Raw genomic sequence first — 18,837 nt, forward strand, 5'->3', positions numbered from 1 at the left:
AAGACTTTAATTGTGAGTGATTTTGATAGACCAAAGATTAAACAGCAGTGATGGCAGAGAAGGATTTTACTGGTAAATCCAGAGTACAGTCAGGTGACAACCTTTCCCCTGAGTAGAAGCAGGCAAACCCTGCTATACGTACACAATACATACTAGCATTCTATGCGGAGACGTGATGCATCTTGAAACTGTCAACAGATCTATCAGGCACCACTGAGGGCGCAATAACACGACGTATATTACAGTCTACAATGGCTTCAACTAGAACATTTTTAGAAAGTTTTTTTACACATATAATGTCTTAATCGATGTTATATCTACAGATAAACTTATGTGTGTCATTATAGACACACTATGACTGCATAAAATATAACAAATGTATTTGGTTGTCTTCAAAATCGTGTCCTCTCTCTTGTCTTCATTTGGGGTATACCCTATTGCCATGAGAGAAGATGGACATGTCCACAAAAGAGACCACAAAGACATTCAGTACAAATTAATTCTTCTCCTTGATCAAATTTTTTGTCAGATTGGCTAACAAAGACACGTATGCATCAACACTTCAGACTACAAAATTATCTATAATTTTTTGACAATGAATTTGATGTCTGCCTAATTTACGCAAAAATTGTCAACTAAATTCATAGTGGTTGTTTGCAATAGGGTATACCCTAATTGAAGAGAACAATGCCCTCATTAGGTAGGTCTACAATAGGGTATATACTACATTTGCAGAAAAAAATGTCCTCATCAGGTCAGCTCTGTGCAATAGGGTGTACCCCAATTGCAGAAAACAATGTCCTCAGTATATCAGGTCTGTCAGCAATAGGGTATACCCCAATGGAAAAAAGTTACACTGTCATCTGGTGAAGCGTGATCATTACACTATTCAATAATTTCTGTTTATGACACCAAAACTCATTCATGCAAACAATTCACAAAATATTATCTTCTGTAACTAAAAATTGCACATGTCCAATTATCACATAAATTCAGAACATTCTGTTACCATAGAAACACATGATGACAAAACAAACAGCTATTAAACATGAAAGGCTGTGATAAGGTTGACATTAAGGACCACATGAAAATCCACTACTTGACCTACCCCACAAAAAAATAGAACATTCCAAACAATACACATGCACTTGATTTGACAATTCCCATTGGTCAGAATTATACATATTTACATAACAGGCCACAGGAACTACGAGGATAGGTGGGTCAGTGTGGAAAACAATGGTGAGAAAGATGAGGATTGTCTCTGTCAAAGAATACAGTTTAAGAAATACACCAGTGATGCAAATGTTAAAATAAGTTAAGATTTGCCAGTAATCTCAGAAGAAATGACATATTATTTTTCAATTTGCACCCTTCTTTTTGTAAACTGTTACTGATGAAAATGTAGGCACTTGCAATAAGTATTTTACCACATCAGTGTCCAGCCCAAGAACGTCCAGGAAAAAAAGACTAATTTCTGTTTGCTCCATAGTACATCAAAATACACAATTTTGATTTGAATTGTTAAGTTTTGACATTTGCATCACTGGGGAGGGGAAGGAAGTAAGCTCCTACACAGCGATACCCATCAGTGGCAGCCATATTTGATCTCTGATTGGTTGCTTGGATTTGAAGATGGCAGCATTCGTCACTTCAAAGTGTGAATATTCATGGCATTTTGTGCCATAATCTTGGACTTTATGGTAACAAAAATGACGAGTGAACCGTAAACATAGTGTTAATAATATATTGATGATATTTCATTCTTTCTCACCCATGTTATAGATTAAGTAACAACAATGAAATACTCATGTTCATGTTTTCATCTGTTGACAGCAGTGAAAAATCCAATATGGCTGATCACTGACAAATCCAATATGGCTGATCACTGACAAATCCAATATGGCTGAACAGTGACAAATCCAATATGGCTGAACAGTGACCAATATGGCTGACCACTGACAAATCCAATATGGCTGATCAGTGACCAATATGGCTGACCACTGACAAATCCAATATGGCTGAACAGTGACCAATATGGCTGACCACTGACAAATCCAATATGGCTGAACAGTGACCAATATGGCTGACCACTGACAAATCCAATATGGCTGATCAGTGACAAATCCAATATGGCTGAACAGTGACAAATCCAATATGGCTGCTACTTATTAAGCGTTACCTTAAAGGAGAACACAAGTGAGGCTAGTTTCACCATACCTGCATTTCTTACACCTAGGAACTGATACTTTCATTTCTACCAACCCTACATCATAATAACTCTCTAAATAAAACAGCAATATGAAAATTTTCAAGTCTGACTCAGAAGACACCTGCTCTACACTTCAGCAAACCATTACCTAATTAACACTAAGGCAATTGTTTCAAGAAATTGGAAGCTCCTAACTCTTTTTCCTCCCATGATGCCTCATTCCAGTGTACAGCAGACTTCTCCTTAGCCAGATTTGCAAATTTGTAGAACTTTATTTTAGAGAAATCGTATGATGCCTGGGTTTGAGAAAAGTTTTTTTCTCAGTCCCCTAAGCATGAGAAATTCAGTTAGAGTGTTCATATGGATGAGGATTGGGTATTTATTTTGGATTTTTAATTTATAAAACAATTTTATCATGCTTCCTACTTGAAAACTCAATGTGAAACAACATATGCCAAGTCCAAAAGATTCATAAAATGTACAATAACAAATATTTTACACATTTGTTAATCTTTTGTAATTTATTAAGTTACAAACAAGAACTTTGCATATGTTGTTTCACATTGATTTTTCAAATAGGAAGTCATGATAAAATTGTTTTATAAAATTGAAAATCCAAAATAAATACCCAATCCTCATTAATATGGCAACTAGGTTAAGACAAAATCAACCTAACTTTTGTTCTCCATCAATATATGACTGGTTTTGACAAAAAGTGGCAGCCAAAGGTAATGCGGTAATGTTGTGTAGGAACGCAGGAAAGAGAAGATGGGAAGAAGTAAATGTGAAAGTCCATTACCTACTCTACATGTACATGACCAAGGTTATCCTGTTGTCTCATAGGACTTTCACATCTTTCGGGAGATACGAGCAAGTATCGTCGTTTGGTAGCCCTGCACGTAAAATGAGTTAGCCACCATCAGTATCGGTACTATATTGTCACTATTTTCATCCTTTTTTGCAATAATCGTACAATAATTTTTGGTACTGAACATCATTTAAGATTTTCTTATCTATATTTCCTATTTCACTTTATCATTAAAGATTATTTTTTGAAAAAAATTGGATGTCAGATCTAATTTGGAGGAAACAGGAAGTCATGATCTAGAAGTCATGATGTCATTGCCCCCCTTTGAATTGTGGGAACAGGAAGTCATGATGACATCACTATTATGTATTAATTTACTCGAGTAAATGAAACATAAATGGCCCGTCCACATTTTTTTCTGGATGTGAATTCATAAAAGTTGCATAATTTAAAGAACGTAGTCGGAAAAACTCTTCCATTTTCTCAGGATATGTACTACATCAGAATGTCAAAATGAGGGTGGGGTAGGATGCACGGCGCTACTTTTAAAGCAGAAACATTATATTTTCAGCTCTGTTGAGTTTTTACGAAATAAAATCTGAGCTCCAGAAAAAAGTGAAGAAAGTGCTTGTGTGTAGGAAGGTTCTGAGTATAAAAAAACATGTTAGTAAACAAAGAGGAACACAAAATAACAAAGTAAGATGTCAAATAAAACACAACTTGAGATTGAGATGAAAAACAGACATGTAATTGCTAGAAATTATGTTACACAAAATCTGCTGCAAGCTTTGAAAGCCCATGCTAATCGTATCCTCTCATCCCTGTAATCATACAATGGAACATTCCTTGGTATTGTTCAAAGGATCAAACCATTTTTGACATGTGATATAAAACTGAAGGGTGATTCCTATTCTCTTGATCCCTATATTCTTCTAATGGAACATCCCATACTATTGTTCAGTGGATTAAACCATTTGTGAAATAGGTATTAATTATTTAATTGAGGAGCTTACCTTGGTTTGAGCCATCCATTCTTTCTCTGTCATTGTTCCCAACCAATTCTTCATTAGAAGGAATGCTAGCCAGGTTTAACCGTCCATAACTCCGAAGATTTGGGGTAGGATATCGCTGACTTAAAGGAACTGCAGACAGTGTTCCTCCGGGACTTTGAGGTTCAGGTGGTATGTCCTCCACAACAGGTTCATTCATATCGGGATATATCTGTGGTATTCTTTCCAGGGGTGGATTTTGATGATGTAATTCCATGGAGTCTTCGTGGGAATGTTGACTCAACCAGGCAGATTGGATATCATGGTGGATAGACTGTGTAAACGATGATGCCACTGACGGGATAGCTGAACATGGAATTGGTGCATGCACTGTGGAAGGAATGCTGGCATATGGATTAGGAATGGTGTTCTCCGTAGGCAACGGCTGGGAAAAGCTCGGGATGGTCTGAGGAAAGCTGGGAGGTGTTGTGACGGGAGAGTCTGCGGAGTGCTGCTGGTGGAGTTGGAAAAGTTGTTGCCTGTGATGCTGCGGTAGAGATTGCGTCTGTGTAAATGGTTCTACGTACTGCATCTGTGGGAAGCTAATGGAATGATTAGGAGGAGAAGAAGTGGACTGCTGTTGGGGCTGACGTACATTACATAGATTCAACCGCAAAGCAGTACTCCTTGAATCACTAGGAAGAACACTATATTGTCCTGGTATGTGTCCTCCCATTTGAGTTTCAGTTGTAGCATGCACTTGTCCCGTTACGATACTCGGTTGCACGACTGACGACACCTGCCCTGTTACGATACTAGAGTGACCTCCTGGTGACCCCTGACCTGTTATTATACTCGCCTGACCTGAGGGGACCTGACCTGTTACAATGCTCGGTTGGAGCGGTTGCGGGTGAGTCAGCACGGGTGGTGGAGAGTTTGTGTTTTGACGTTGGAGATGCTGGAAGGTGGTCACTGGAGGTGGGCTGGCACGACTACTACTCTGTTGTATGAGAAAGTTTGGTGGACTGTTTGCGTCTCTGTGGAGTTTGAGGCGTTGGATATATTGGTGTAGATGTTGTGCTTCAGGGTTTGGTGACGCTGGTTTAGGTGGTGACGGTAATGGAGGAGTTCCTTGTCGTTGTAACATCTGATGGTGCTTTGAAAGAAATCATGATTATCAGAAATTAGACATTTTGTATTTAGAGGCAAGACAGAGGCATATAAAAGGCCCCCTACCTTTGTGATTATGGTCAAAATTGAACGCGTACAGTGAACAATGCAGAGATTCCTCTATGAAAATCCATGACAACAATGAGCAGCTGGTGATTTTGGTAATAAATTTGGTATGTGTGGACATGTGACTGTCTTGAGAATACATGTGTTGTTACAGAAAGTTGAGATATATAAATGATAAAATGTATATACAATTTAGGACAAAACATGATCAGACTGGGGATTGTTCGGTTCTCATACTGAAAAGCCATTACTATTCGTAGCTCTTCATTATTCAAGATAAGGACATCGAGTTGCTAATAACAACCACATTGGTGGCCAGCTCCTGCTTTAAGCTAGAATACACCTATCCTACCAGGTCCCCCAATTATACAGCTGGGTGGACTGAGGCACAGCCGTGGTTCAAATCTTGCCCAAGGACTTTAGCCACTCAGAAACAAATGGCAGCGATGGGGCTCAAACCTGCAACCTACAGATTCCAAGCCGGCCACTCTAACCATTTGATCATCATGACTCCACAAATGAATGAAGTTTGTTCAATGAGCTTGCATGACATTGTGAGATTGTCTATTAACTTTAAGGGGTCTATGACCTCATTAGACATGCTTACCTGATGTAGTTTCTCTTGGTCCAACATGTGCTGATGTTGTTGGAACTGCATCTGTTCTTTACCTAGGTTATTACCGACCCTCTGTTGCAACTGTTGGCACTCCTTGTGTAGCTGTTTCAATGAGCTCTTCTGAGAACCAAGCCCACCCCCTGTGGAACCAGCTTGCTGAAGTCTAAAAGCAAGGATACTAGATGGTGAACCATCGGAAGCCCTCCGAAGAAAACGGTCGTTAGGAATATGTAGGCTATTCATTTCTTTCTTGCTTCCTCGGTCCGGGTATGACTGGCGTCCTCTACGATGGATGGGGTGTTGAGCTAATGTCTGCTGCACTTCTTCACTTACTTCAGTAGTCATTTCACCAGTTCCAAGTGTGTGTCTGGTAAACCTACCCCTATTCCTCATGTACCTAGGGATGTAATTTATGCAAGGAAGACAATATGTATTAACTTAGAACTGCACTAGCTATGACTGGAATGGTTTTTGAAACTGTTTTTGTTATATATATAACACCCTACTCATAATATCCTACACCCCTGAACAATGTTGAATCACCTGTGGGCAAACGTACTTGTGTAGAAGTACACACAGGATGGTGCAAAAAATCCAATCACATTGATTTTTTTTGTCCACATCCAATCTGCTTAAAATTTGATGTAGTGTACACTTCACAATTTCTTTTTGGCTGTTATGTTTACTGTCATTTGTTCTTTTGTGAGCAATCGTTACATAGATCTGACACAATACCATAGGTTTACCCGAACCTAACATTAGGAGTATCCAATCAGAATCCATCTTACAATATAACACTCAATGTTCAAATTGAAAGAAAGAGAACCACCAAACAATAACAAGAACACCATTGTCTGTACTCCGCACTTGAACTTATGACCTCTAGTAGATCTGAAATTTTAAACTCTACAGGATCTGAACAACTGGCCTTGTAACCTCCAGAGGAGCTGAATTACCGACTTTAGACCTCTATTGGTTCTGCACTACTGACCTTAAGGACATCTGAACTGACCTTTGACCTTGAGTAGATCTGAATTACTGACCTTGCGACCTCTAGAGGGTCTGGTTCTTGGTCTGAATCGTCTTCATTTTCTTCAGGTGTTACACCAACTGTAGACATCCTCTGAGGTAAAGTAGATGTGCCTGGTGAAATCTTCAAACACCACAAACAAACAAACAAATTAACAAACAAACAAACAAACACATAGAACAAAAGCAAAACATTACAAATCAGCACAAGCAAAATCACAAAGTTAAATAAAATATTATAAACCATAATTGTGATGAGACACAAACAATTACAAAGAATACACTCCCTCATTGATATTATTAAAAAAAAGAAGTGCACCATGACCAGTTAGTAGGGATGAACCATTGTGAAAGGAGGGGTGTTCATATCATACAGTGAAGGGAGACATATTGTATTAAGATGTATTGGTTGCTTGAGACATACAAACCTATCACAAAGGATTTGAAATATTCACCAGAATGCATTGCTCTGGAGAGATTCAGTGGATAAGACTTGGGATTAAATTTCACCATACTCTTGTCTAGGAGGTTTTGTAGTAGAGCCCCCTAGAAGTGAGAGTCTGGGTAACAGACACGCTGTCTAGGTGGTCTTGTAGTAGAGCCCCTAGAAGTGAGAGTCTGGGTAACAGATACTATCACCTAGGTGGTCTTGTAGTAGAGCCCCTAGAGGTGAGAGTCTGGGTAACAGACACGCTGTCTAGGTGGTCTTGTAGTAGAGCCCCTAGAAGTGAGAGTCTGGGTAACAGATACTATCACCTAGGTGGTCTTGTAGTAGAGCCCCTAGAGGCAAGAGTCTGGGTAACAGACACTAGGAATCAGTAGGAATGGACTATTGTAAGGTAAGGGGTGTTCTTACTTGCTGAGCAACATCAGGTGGGTTGGAACCAGGTTGACTACCCCTGCCAGACAGGAAGTGTTTCTGTAGTTGTTGTATGTGTAAATGGATATTAGCACCACCATCGGATGCTCTTCGGTTCAAGTGACTGTGAGCTGTAGACTGTAGTACTGGAGGTCTCAGTAAATTGTGTTCCTGTGTGTAAACATACAGAACATTATTTGTGTACAGTTAGTTCTACAACATACACTACAAGAGTTACATTAAGAAAATACTGGGAGGAAATTTCAAGATTCCCTACAACATTTTGACAAGATGTATAGTGCTGTAGGACAAAAATGCTAATTTCACAGCATCATTAAAATGATAAAATCCATTTTTCTTTTCAAAAGAATGCAAACATGCATCTATCATTATTTCAGTGGATTGGTCAAAAGCAAATTTTTGTTGATGTCATCAGTTTTGTAGGTCTTTGTCACAACAGTGAATGTCTATGTCATCACTTTGGTGGGTGGGTCAATGCAACTTTGTTGATGTCATCAGTTTTGTAGGTCTTTGTCACAACAGTGAATGTCTATGTCATCACTTTGGTGGGTGAGTCAATGCAACTTTTGTTGATGTCATCAGTTTCGTAGGTCTTTGTCACAACAGTGAATGTCTATGTCAACACTTTGATGATTAGTTGAACACATTTTAGACATGTCTTGTCAGGGTACATCTTTGCCATGTTACTGTAATATTGGGGCAAAAAGTTTACCTTGTACGTCAATTGCTGTGATGGATCATGGGGTACAGACACCAAAGGTAAGTTCTGCGGCAAGTTTGGCAAGTTGGTGTTCGGGAACATCGGTGCAAAGGTATGATGTGGGGCGCCAAGATTATTCACTGCTAACTGTGGCGCTAATTTCAGCTGTAGGTCTTCGGGAACTTCTGTTCTGGGGTCCGCAACACCTAACGTATGCCGCCTCATTGACAAATATCTAGCTAAAGCTTCTGGTGAGGGCTCCTCAATATCGTCACTATCTTCAAGGTCAGCATGTGACAGACAAGGCTGGAAAAATAAAAGATGTATAATCAAGTGTGGCACCCCCTGTCTTGTGTTCACACTATGAAAGATGGACAAGACCGTTTCATTCAGATTACATATTAGAGTGGCATCCCTGTCTTGTGTTCACATTATGAAAGATGGACAAGACAGTTTCATTCAGATTACACATTAGAGTCGCACCCCTGTCTTATGTTCACATTCTTAAAGACAGACAGAAGAGTTTCACTCAGATTAAACATTAGAGTGGCACCCCCTGTATATATTTTACTCACAAGTTATTAGTGGTACCCCTGTGTAAAATGAATGCCTATAAAGCTATAAGTAGTTGTAAAATTTGTAAAAAAGTCTTCATAGAAATATGGCCGCCAAATTTGCATATACCAAAACACAAATTCACATGCATACAATGTATGTCCCATATGATATGTTACCTTTGTGTCATGTTTGGTATTGGCATGTCAGAGAAATGATGTAGTAGTGCTACAGACATGGTGCGGTGTCTGTCTGTCTTAGGTTCAGTAGTGCTACAGACATGGTGCGGTGTCTGTCTGTCTATCTATCTGTCTATCTATCTGTCTCTCTCTCTCTCTCTCTCTCTCTCTCTCTCTCTCTCTCTTGCTCTCTCTCTCTCTCTCTCTCTCTCTCTCTCTCTCTCTCTCTCTCTCTCTCTCTCTCTCTCTCTCTCTCTCTCTCTCTCTCTCTCTCTCTCTCTCTCTCTCTCTCTCTCTCTCTCTCTCTCTCTCTTGCTCTCTCTCTCTTTCTCTCTCTCAGTCTCTCTGTCTCTCTGAAACTCTCAAACACTCTCAAGACAATCACTTACCTGAATAACAAACTCATTGTTTTCATTGATGAAGTTAACCTGTGGTATGGTTGTATTGGGTAAATGCAAAAGAGGACTGGTATCAGGCATGCTGTTAAACAAACTGGTAGTTGTCGTATCTGGAATGGTGGTTGTGGTGGTGGTTGTACTTGGTCCTGTAGTAGTTGACAGCGGTTGGAGACTTTGCGAGTACTCCTGGAGTGCTGGGTTTGGTTTGGACATTTTCTGATGTCTTTTGAGCTTGTCAAGAAGTAGGTGATACACTGCACAGTGGTGATCATAACTTTTGACATTTAGTGACTGAAAACAAAAAAATTTCAAAAAAAAACTTTCTGTAAATCTTTTTAAACCCAACATAAACCAATCATATTTCTCTAAATGATTCTTTAACTCAATATGAGGCAATTTAGAGGCTGTCGATGGCTGAGTGGTTAAACCACTTGCCTGTTACCACTGTGGTTGGGGTTCGAACCCATTCAGAGTTTGATTAAATTTACCATGCTGTAAATTAGAAGAGTGTTGTCATTCAGTTTGACTCTAGCGTACAATGCAGGTTTCCCCCGAGTACTCCGGTTTCCTCCCGGACTAACAATGAACCAAAGCAGCCAATAAATGGGACTAGCTCCCGTTGGTTATCCGATAAATAAATAAATAAAGATAAATATATAAATAAATAATCCATATATCAATAGTTGTTGCTTTTAAAAAATTACTGCTGCAAAGAAATCATTTCGTCAGAAGTTATTTCAGTTGCTATGGGAATATTCATGGTTGTTAGCCATTATATTTATGTTTCTGTTATGTAGTTGCACACCAAATCTTTTTCACATCATGTGATGTTAAAGGACCAATCAAATCACACACCCAATCTGTATTCACATCATGTGACAGTAAAGGACCAATCAAATCACACACCCAATCTGTTTCATATCATGTGACACTGAAGGACCAATAAAAGACTTACCTGTAGAGTCCTTTCTTTGTCAAAGCCTATATTTACCATATGTTGTAAGATCTGTTCATTGATTGGTTCATCTATGTGTTCTATGTCAGACTGATTCCTACTGTCTGAGATCAGCTGTTCTAACACAACGTCCTCTTCCCCCATCTTGAACCACTTGTGCGTTGTCACCTGATCTATGTTGTACCGTTTGTTAGGATCTAGTACCAACATGTTCTTTATGAGATGTTCACATTCTGAAACACAGAACAATTTTACAATAAATAATCATTAGACAGACACCCCCTGTATACTGTTCACATTCTGAAACACAGAACAATTTTACAATAAATAATTATTAGACAGACACCCCCTGTATACTGTTCACATTCTGAAACACAGAACAATTTTACAATAAATAATCATTAGACAGACACCCCCTGTATACTGTTCACATTCTGAAACACAGAACAATTTTACAATAAATAATCATTAGACAGACACCCCCTGTATACTGTTCACATTCTGAAACACAGAACAATTTTACAATAAATAATCATTAGACAGACACCCCCTGTATACTGTTCACATTCTGAAAGACAACAATTTTACAATAAATAATTATTAGACAGGCACCCCCTGTATACTGTTCACATTCTGAAAGACAGAACAAGTTTACAATAAATTATTAGACAGGCACCCCCTGTATACTGTTCACATTCTGAAACACAGAACAATTTTACAATAAATAATTATTAGACAGGCATCCCTGTACACTGTTCACGTTCTCAAAGACAAAACAGAACAATTTTACAATACATAATTATCAGAGTGACTCCCCCCGTACACTGAATTATCAGAGTGACTCCCCCTGTATACTGAATTATCAGAGTGACTCCCCCTGTATACTGAATTATCAGAGTGACTCCCCTGTATACTGTTCACGTTCTCAAAGACAAGAGGGGAACAATTTTACAATACATAATTATCAGAGTGACTCCCCCTGTATACTGAATTATCAGAGTGACTCCCCCTGTATACTGAATTATCAGAGTGACTCCCCCTGTATACTGTTATCATTCTGGAAACAGGTAGAATAGGTTTACACAGAATAAATAAGAAGATTGCACTCTCTGAGAAATGTTCACATTCTGAAAGACAGGGCATTTGACATAGATAAATTCTCACACTGTGACACCCCCTCTGTAAATTTCACACTCTGAAGAAAGAATTGCAGGATGTTACACAGATCAAGTATCAGAGTGGAACCCCCTGTGTAATGTTTACTTTCTGAACGAAGACTGGACAAATTTTGACAGATCTATTTCTAAATCTAGACTAACACCCTATGGTTGATTCCATTACAATATAGGGTAGGAAAGGTTGCTACACTGACCTGTTAGTTGATTCTATTGCAATATAGGGTAGGAAAGGTTACTACACTTATTACTCGATTCTATTGCAATTTTGGGTAGGAAAGGTTACTAGTACATTTATTGGTTGATTCCATTGTTTTATAGGGTAGGAAAGGTTGCGACACTTACCCGTTGACATGAAGAATGGTATTCTGTATTTTCCTTCTAGTACACGAAGTCTAAGATTTTGTAGCGTACTGCCATCAAACGGCAAAGCACCACATACCAACACATAAAGAACCACACCTAAACTCTGTAGAAAACAATCAAAAATATAACATTGTATTACTAAACAAATTTGACTCTATCGTGGATATATTGTCTGTTGAACACTGCAATGACTGTCTCTATTAGAATGCTTATAAATGACTTATGTGGTTTACGTCACTGGAAACAGTACATCTACCCGTACATTAACCCATCTACTAATGTATCTGCCTATCCATCCATATCCCACTTACCCATTTATCAGCCCATTTACTTTTATATATAAACACGCCTACACACTAAGCCACCTACCTATATACATCAGCCCTATCCCCCCAGAAACAAGCCCACCAACCATACCCATACATCAAGCCACCAACCCACACACCAGCCCACTTACCCATACACCAGCCCACTTACCCATACACCAGCCCACTTACCCACACACCAGCCCACTTACCCATACACCAGCCCACTTACCCATACACCAGCCCACTTACCCATATATCAGCCTTTGGACCATTGTACTCTTTGCCTTCAAATAATTCTGGAGCTGCATATGGTGGACTACCACACCATGTTCTCATGGGTTGACCTGGTGTGTATTTATTACTAAATCCAAAATCTTAAAAAAATAAAAGTGAAAGAAGAGATGTCATGAAGGGAATAAATATTCCTACTTGGTAACTAGGCATCATGATTTGGCTGATTTGGAATCTGTACGCTATCGGTTAGCTGCGTTTGTTTCTGAATGAATAAAGTCCATGAGCCGGATGTGAACCACCACTGAGACCCAGTCAACCCAGCTGTATTAGTGGGAACCTGGCAGGACAGAGGTTGAAGTGTGAATGCTTTAATCCGATTCACTTATAGAGGCTGAAATGAACTGTATATGCTTTCCTGGGAGTTGAGGATGTATAAGGGGTCACTGCACTAGTAGTTTTTTTAGATAAACATAAATCCCTTTGAGGAGTGTAGAAAAGTAAAAAAATTCATATGAGAGTGACCCTATTTTTTCTATTTCTCATTACCTGACCAACCCAAATTTTCAGTTCCGATATCAAAATAAAATATATTTTTTTATTTGTGTCTGCCCATAATACTTTGTGGAACAGCACCCTCTCTAGCAAGAACAAGCAAGTGTCTAGACTATCGATGTCATCTACAGTCATGGTGGCGATGTTGACACTTGTTCACGAACAAAGCATGTTCAATATTAAAGTAGGGGGGCTGAAAACATGATAATTGTGTAGAGAAGCTGGGAAAGGGCTTGTTACCAGGAATCCAATAAAAAGAAGATAGAGAGGAGGAAAAGGAAAGACCGAGAAACAAAAAGAAAATGATTTTATTATCTTTTTTTTTTACATTTTTAAAAAAAAAATCAACCGACCGACCGACCCATAGTTGCCATTACAAATTAATGACAAACATAGAAAACAATAGAGACGCCCTTATTTGGAAAGAAAAAATGGCTGCCACTCACCTGCTATCTTAATATTTAAATTAGCATCTAAGAGTAAATTTTCTGCCTTAAGATCTCTGTGTACTATAAGTCTATGATGACAGTAGTGTACAGCTGCTACAATTTGACGGAATTTTTTCCGTGCTTCTTTTTCCGTCATTCTTCCGTGTGAAACAAGGTGGTCTGGAAGGAGAGAAAGGAAAAACTGATTAAAGGAGAAATGCTGGAGGAGAGAAAAGAGAGGGTCATAATTCAGACGGAAATGTATATTTCCAAGTTTATTCACACTCACAAGTTAACACAACTTTTCCAATTGATGCAACTATGAAAAGAAGTTTTGCCTTTGTGAGGAATTTGTTAGTACGCAACAACTTGTAATAAATGTTCCCTACTGGAAAACTAGTGCTCAGTTACTAGGCAACAGCTTACCAAAACTTTCTTTTTCATTAGTGCATATAGTCTGTTGCTAGGCAACAACATACCAAATATTTCTTCTCCCTGAGTACACTTTGTTGCCTGTTCTAACTACCGAGCATTTTTCTTTCACCTGTATACTTAGTTGCTAGGCAACAAACAACTCACTAAAAGTTCTCCACTGGCATGCTCTGTTAAGCTTTCTCCTCCATTTGTATGCTCCACTGCTAGGCAACAACTTACCAAAGACCTCTCCTCTATTCCTATACTGCATTGCTAGGCAACAACTTACTAAACATCTCTCCTCCATTCCTACATTTGTATACTGCATTGCTAGGCAACAACTTACTTAAGATCTCTCCTCCACTGACATAGTTACTTGGCAACAACTTACTTACGATCTCTCCTCCACTGACATAGTTACTTGGCAACAACTTACTTAAGATCTCTCCTCCACTGGCATACTGTTACTTGGCAACAACTTACCACAGATTTCTCCTTCACTGGCATACCGTTACTTGGCAACAACTTACCAAAAATTTCTCCTCCACTGGCATACTCTGTTACTAGGCAACAACTTACCAAAAATTTCTCCTCCACTGGCATACTCTGTTACTAGATATATCATCCTTTCCGTTTCCATCACTTGATAAAGATGAATAATATGAGGATGCCTTAAAAGCTTCATAATCTGTATTTCTCTGAAAATCTTTTTCAGATTGTCTTCATCGAGCTGTGTCTTGTCAATTATTTTAATTGCAACCTGTAAACAAACAGAAAAGGCATAAATTAATGACTAGAAATACTCCCGCCCACATTTTAACAGCCTGGAAAGAAGACTGTTCAAGACAGAGAGAACATACAGACTAGATTAAAAATGTTTCATTTGAAATTTCATTTGTTGTATGTATTCACTAGGATTACATGCGAACACTCTTGTTGTGTAAGTAATAAACGAAAGATAGAATTATATCGACAATGGCCACTAGAGGGCGCACTATATGAAAATTGGGCCAGACAGATACCTTTGTGTGCATTGTTAGCATATGATTGTTTGCATTAACATACAAACATGACTTTACAACATGGTCTTTAATGATACAAATCGCCCGTTTTTTAGTGTCTTACACAGAACATGTAACAACATACAAACAAGACAAATTCGAGAATATTTTTTCATACGGCAAGCATTAAATTTAAATGATCCCTTTGTTGCAAAACATAAAGACGACACTATTTTTTTCTGTAAACTTCAGTTTATTCGGTCATAAATATAAAAGAATTCCAACTTTACATTTCATTTCCAAATGTCTAACTATTTTTATTCCTGGGTGAATTACGCCGAAACAAGTGTGCCTTCTAAGCCAATTTGATGTCCCACTGACACACAATTTCTAGTGATGCACCAAAATTTGGTGTTCCCCTATCTCTTACTATGTGGTGACTCACAAGAAATCCCAATTTTTATCATTTTGACTCACAACAACAAAATTTAGCTATCATTAAGAGGGCACACTGGCCGCAATGTGGTAGGATATATGTATGTGGTGTGGCGCAATAAGCTTCTTGTTTCAGTCGCAACAAACTGTCCATCGTCCGCGTTTTGTGCCATCGAGATTGCAGCTGAGAGTTACAACAACCCAGTACATCCTTTTATTGGCATACGTTATATTGTATAAAACATAAAAGTAACTAATTCAAAATAACATCCGAGTTCTTCGTAAACTACTCCTCATAGTCTACCATCCTCTTGGATAATTCTATTCCTTCCATTACAATTCCAGTTTGTATCAAAATCTGCCATTTTGACGTCATTACGTATTCACACCACTTCATTGAGGAAGTTCAGAACAAAACAACACCTTTCCCTTACATATTTGTTTACGATAGGAAATTTTGAAATTTAAAATGATCACGGAATTAACACTTCGTTTTGACACTAAAAATGTCTGACATCCTCCTACCGGTATTTATAGGGTTTTAATATACATTGACGGACAACAAACCAAGTTATTTAAATATATTGTCCTTCTACTGTTTCTGACGCAAACAGGAAATGCTAAACCAGAGGTGACAAAAATATCAACATCTTGGGGGAAAATTTCTTGTTTTGTTTCTCTTCCTGTTATATTCTTTGAAGGTTTATAAATCAGCGTTGAAAATTCCTAGTTGTCACAAGTTTTAATGAGTTGTCCGTCCGTCACCACGTCTTGTCAAATCATTTTGATCATCATCAGCAGCCATATTGGATTTGTTCTAAGGCCAAATAAAAAAAATTGTGTGTTTCCAACAACAAGACTGACCCTAATTTAAGCTGAAGACCCTAAACATTTTTTACATGCAAAAAGGTAAAATTATGACAATTTACTTCTATTTCCCTGTAGATTTTCTTGCCAAAGTATCTTGGTTTACTTTTTTTTAAATCACATTCCAACGAGAAACGATGTCATTTCAGTCTATAACAGCACAGTGTTTGTCTATTTCTGAATCACACAATTGTCTTCATTTACTTCTTGTACATCTCATCAACCGTTACGGAAGTATTGCGACCCACAAGTATCTTGTCTTTGGGTCGAAGTAAATTTAAAAACGTAAAATAAAATAAAATCAAACCCTAACCTACATTTATACCTACCATATTTTCTGAAGTCATGTAATAGCGGAAACAAATTTTCAAAAATATTTTTGCCTAGGACCACTGAGTTCAAATATAACTCCCGAGATCTGTACTTAAAACGGGCAAAACCTGAGTAAAAATATTTTTGGGGTGTATTTTTGTCTTCATATTGACAAAATACTCACAGAATTCTACTGACTGATAACTAACACTTGCAACTGATTGAACTCAAACCTGGTATTGAAAAATAACTTATAAAATGAGCCGATGATGTAATTTATCATACACATAAAAATTCCCTTTAATATCCACGATGGTCACAGGTCCTAAAACTTCTCTTGCAAAAATCTCAGACTGACGAGTCACGTATGTAAAAGTACAATAGCACATCAGAGTATAAGTTTACAGGTCGTAGACACACTCAACAAATAGTCTTTACGTCATTATAAAAAATATTTTATTAACGTCACAACATAACAGAGATTCTATAAATCAACCAACTGCTTTCACCTTTTCATCTGAGTGGGAGGGTCAATGTAGCCATAGATTTTCTAGCGTTATTATTGACGCGTTAAGTTGCTATCAGGAAACTTGAAGAGTAGTAGAGTACTTGAAATGGTAGAATCACTATGTAAAAACACTGCCATAACAACTATGTACAGCATGTCATAAACACTTGTTTCCTCTAACACTTCAAATCAGTACACCCTAAGCTACTGATAATTCTACTATCATTAAGAATGATTGTTGCATGTTTTGAGAAAATGTATGTATGTATGTATGTGTGTATGTATGTATGTATGTATGTATGTATGTACAATGTATGTATGTATGTATGTATGTATGTATGTATGTATGTATGTATGTATGTATGTATGTATGTATGTATGTATGTACAATGTATGTATGTATGTATGTATGTATGTATGTATGTATGTACAATGTATGTATGTATGTATGTATGTATGTATGTATGTACAATGTATGTATGTATGTATGTATGTATGTATGTATGTATGTATGTATGTATGTACAATGTATGTATGTATGTATGTATGTATGTATGTATGTATGTACAATGTATGTATGTATGTATGTATGTATGTATGTATGTATGTATGTATGTATGTATGTATGTACAATGTATGTATGTATGTATGTATGTATGTATGTATGTATGTATGTATGTACAATGTATGTATGTATGTATGTATGTATGTATGTATGTATGTATGTATGTATGTAATCACTTCCTAATACTGCATATTATCCTGTTAATCAAACATCCTCGCAAACCAGAGCGGTTATTTCTTCCGCGACACTGTGAAATAACGTCTTGGACATTGCCGTAAAAAGAAGCTGAGGTTTACGACAATTAAAAGACAAGTCACTCAGGACTCTAACAATAATACATGTGTTTATGCCGACCTGGAACGATTTCCAGGAATTGTTAAATTTTTTATGACTTAAGTTCCAACAGACTGAAGTAGACACACAGACTTAAAGAGTCATAAAACAGCTAGGGTATGATGACCTCAGTATGTTAAGTACTATATATACAAACGTAGTTTACTGTCCTACATCTGGTACTACATCAGTTTTGACACACATACTATATTCCCATTGTCGTGACCAGAGTCGACTCTAGTCTGACTGATGTTATGAAACTGATTTTGGGACCCATGATTTGATGTCATGGTTGTGTTAGACCTGACTTTAATTAATGGGCAGGCAATCACTGAGAATTGTGTTATTAACTGGGTTTATAAGAGAATTGGCCCAAATTTCCAGTCGTGTTTTTGAGTTGGCATAAAATCCACTTCCTTCTTAAACCGTACCTTGACTAACTTAGCCTGACTCTGGGCAGACTTACATTGTGCAGTGTTCACATTTTTTTTTCTTCAGATAAAGTCAATTAGATTGACGTACAAACTATCAAACAACTTCAGAGAGACAGTTTATATTGAACTTAATAGATGAGAATGAACAAACTATCAAACAACTTTAGAGAGAGAGTTTACATTGAAACTTAATAGATGAGAATAAACAAACTATCAAACAACTTCAGAGAGACAGTTTATATTGAAACTTAATAGATGAGAATGAACAAACTATCAAACAACTTTAGAGAGACAGTTTACATTGAAACTTAATAGATGAGAATGAACAAACTATCAAACAACTTTAGA

The 18,837-nt window shown here is 37.7% G+C and overlaps 1 protein-coding gene across 1 annotated transcript in view; it reads right to left on the reverse strand.

The window, feature by feature from the left end:
• Positions 1-18,837, reverse strand: part of LOC144440087 (serine/threonine-protein kinase SIK3-like) — a 72,355-nt gene that overhangs the window by 1,940 nt on the left and 51,578 nt on the right. Inside the window, exons 2-12 of the mRNA XM_078129344.1 lie at positions 14,614-14,794; positions 13,639-13,800; positions 12,656-12,780; positions 12,078-12,201; positions 10,558-10,790; positions 9,594-9,893; positions 8,483-8,776; positions 7,747-7,920; positions 6,905-7,014; positions 5,853-6,258; positions 4,034-5,165 (exon numbers count right to left, since the gene is read on the reverse strand). Coding sequence (XP_077985470.1) covers positions 4,034-5,165; positions 5,853-6,258; positions 6,905-7,014; positions 7,747-7,920; positions 8,483-8,776; positions 9,594-9,893; positions 10,558-10,790; positions 12,078-12,201; positions 12,656-12,780; positions 13,639-13,800; positions 14,614-14,794 — 3,241 coding nt within the window. The remainder of the gene's footprint in view (positions 1-4,033; positions 5,166-5,852; positions 6,259-6,904; positions 7,015-7,746; positions 7,921-8,482; positions 8,777-9,593; positions 9,894-10,557; positions 10,791-12,077; positions 12,202-12,655; positions 12,781-13,638; positions 13,801-14,613; positions 14,795-18,837) is intronic.

Source organism: Glandiceps talaboti, chromosome 9 (genome assembly GCF_964340395.1).
Source record: "Glandiceps talaboti chromosome 9, keGlaTala1.1, whole genome shotgun sequence".
In the NCBI taxonomy this organism is placed as follows: domain Eukaryota; kingdom Metazoa; phylum Hemichordata; class Enteropneusta; family Spengelidae; genus Glandiceps; species Glandiceps talaboti.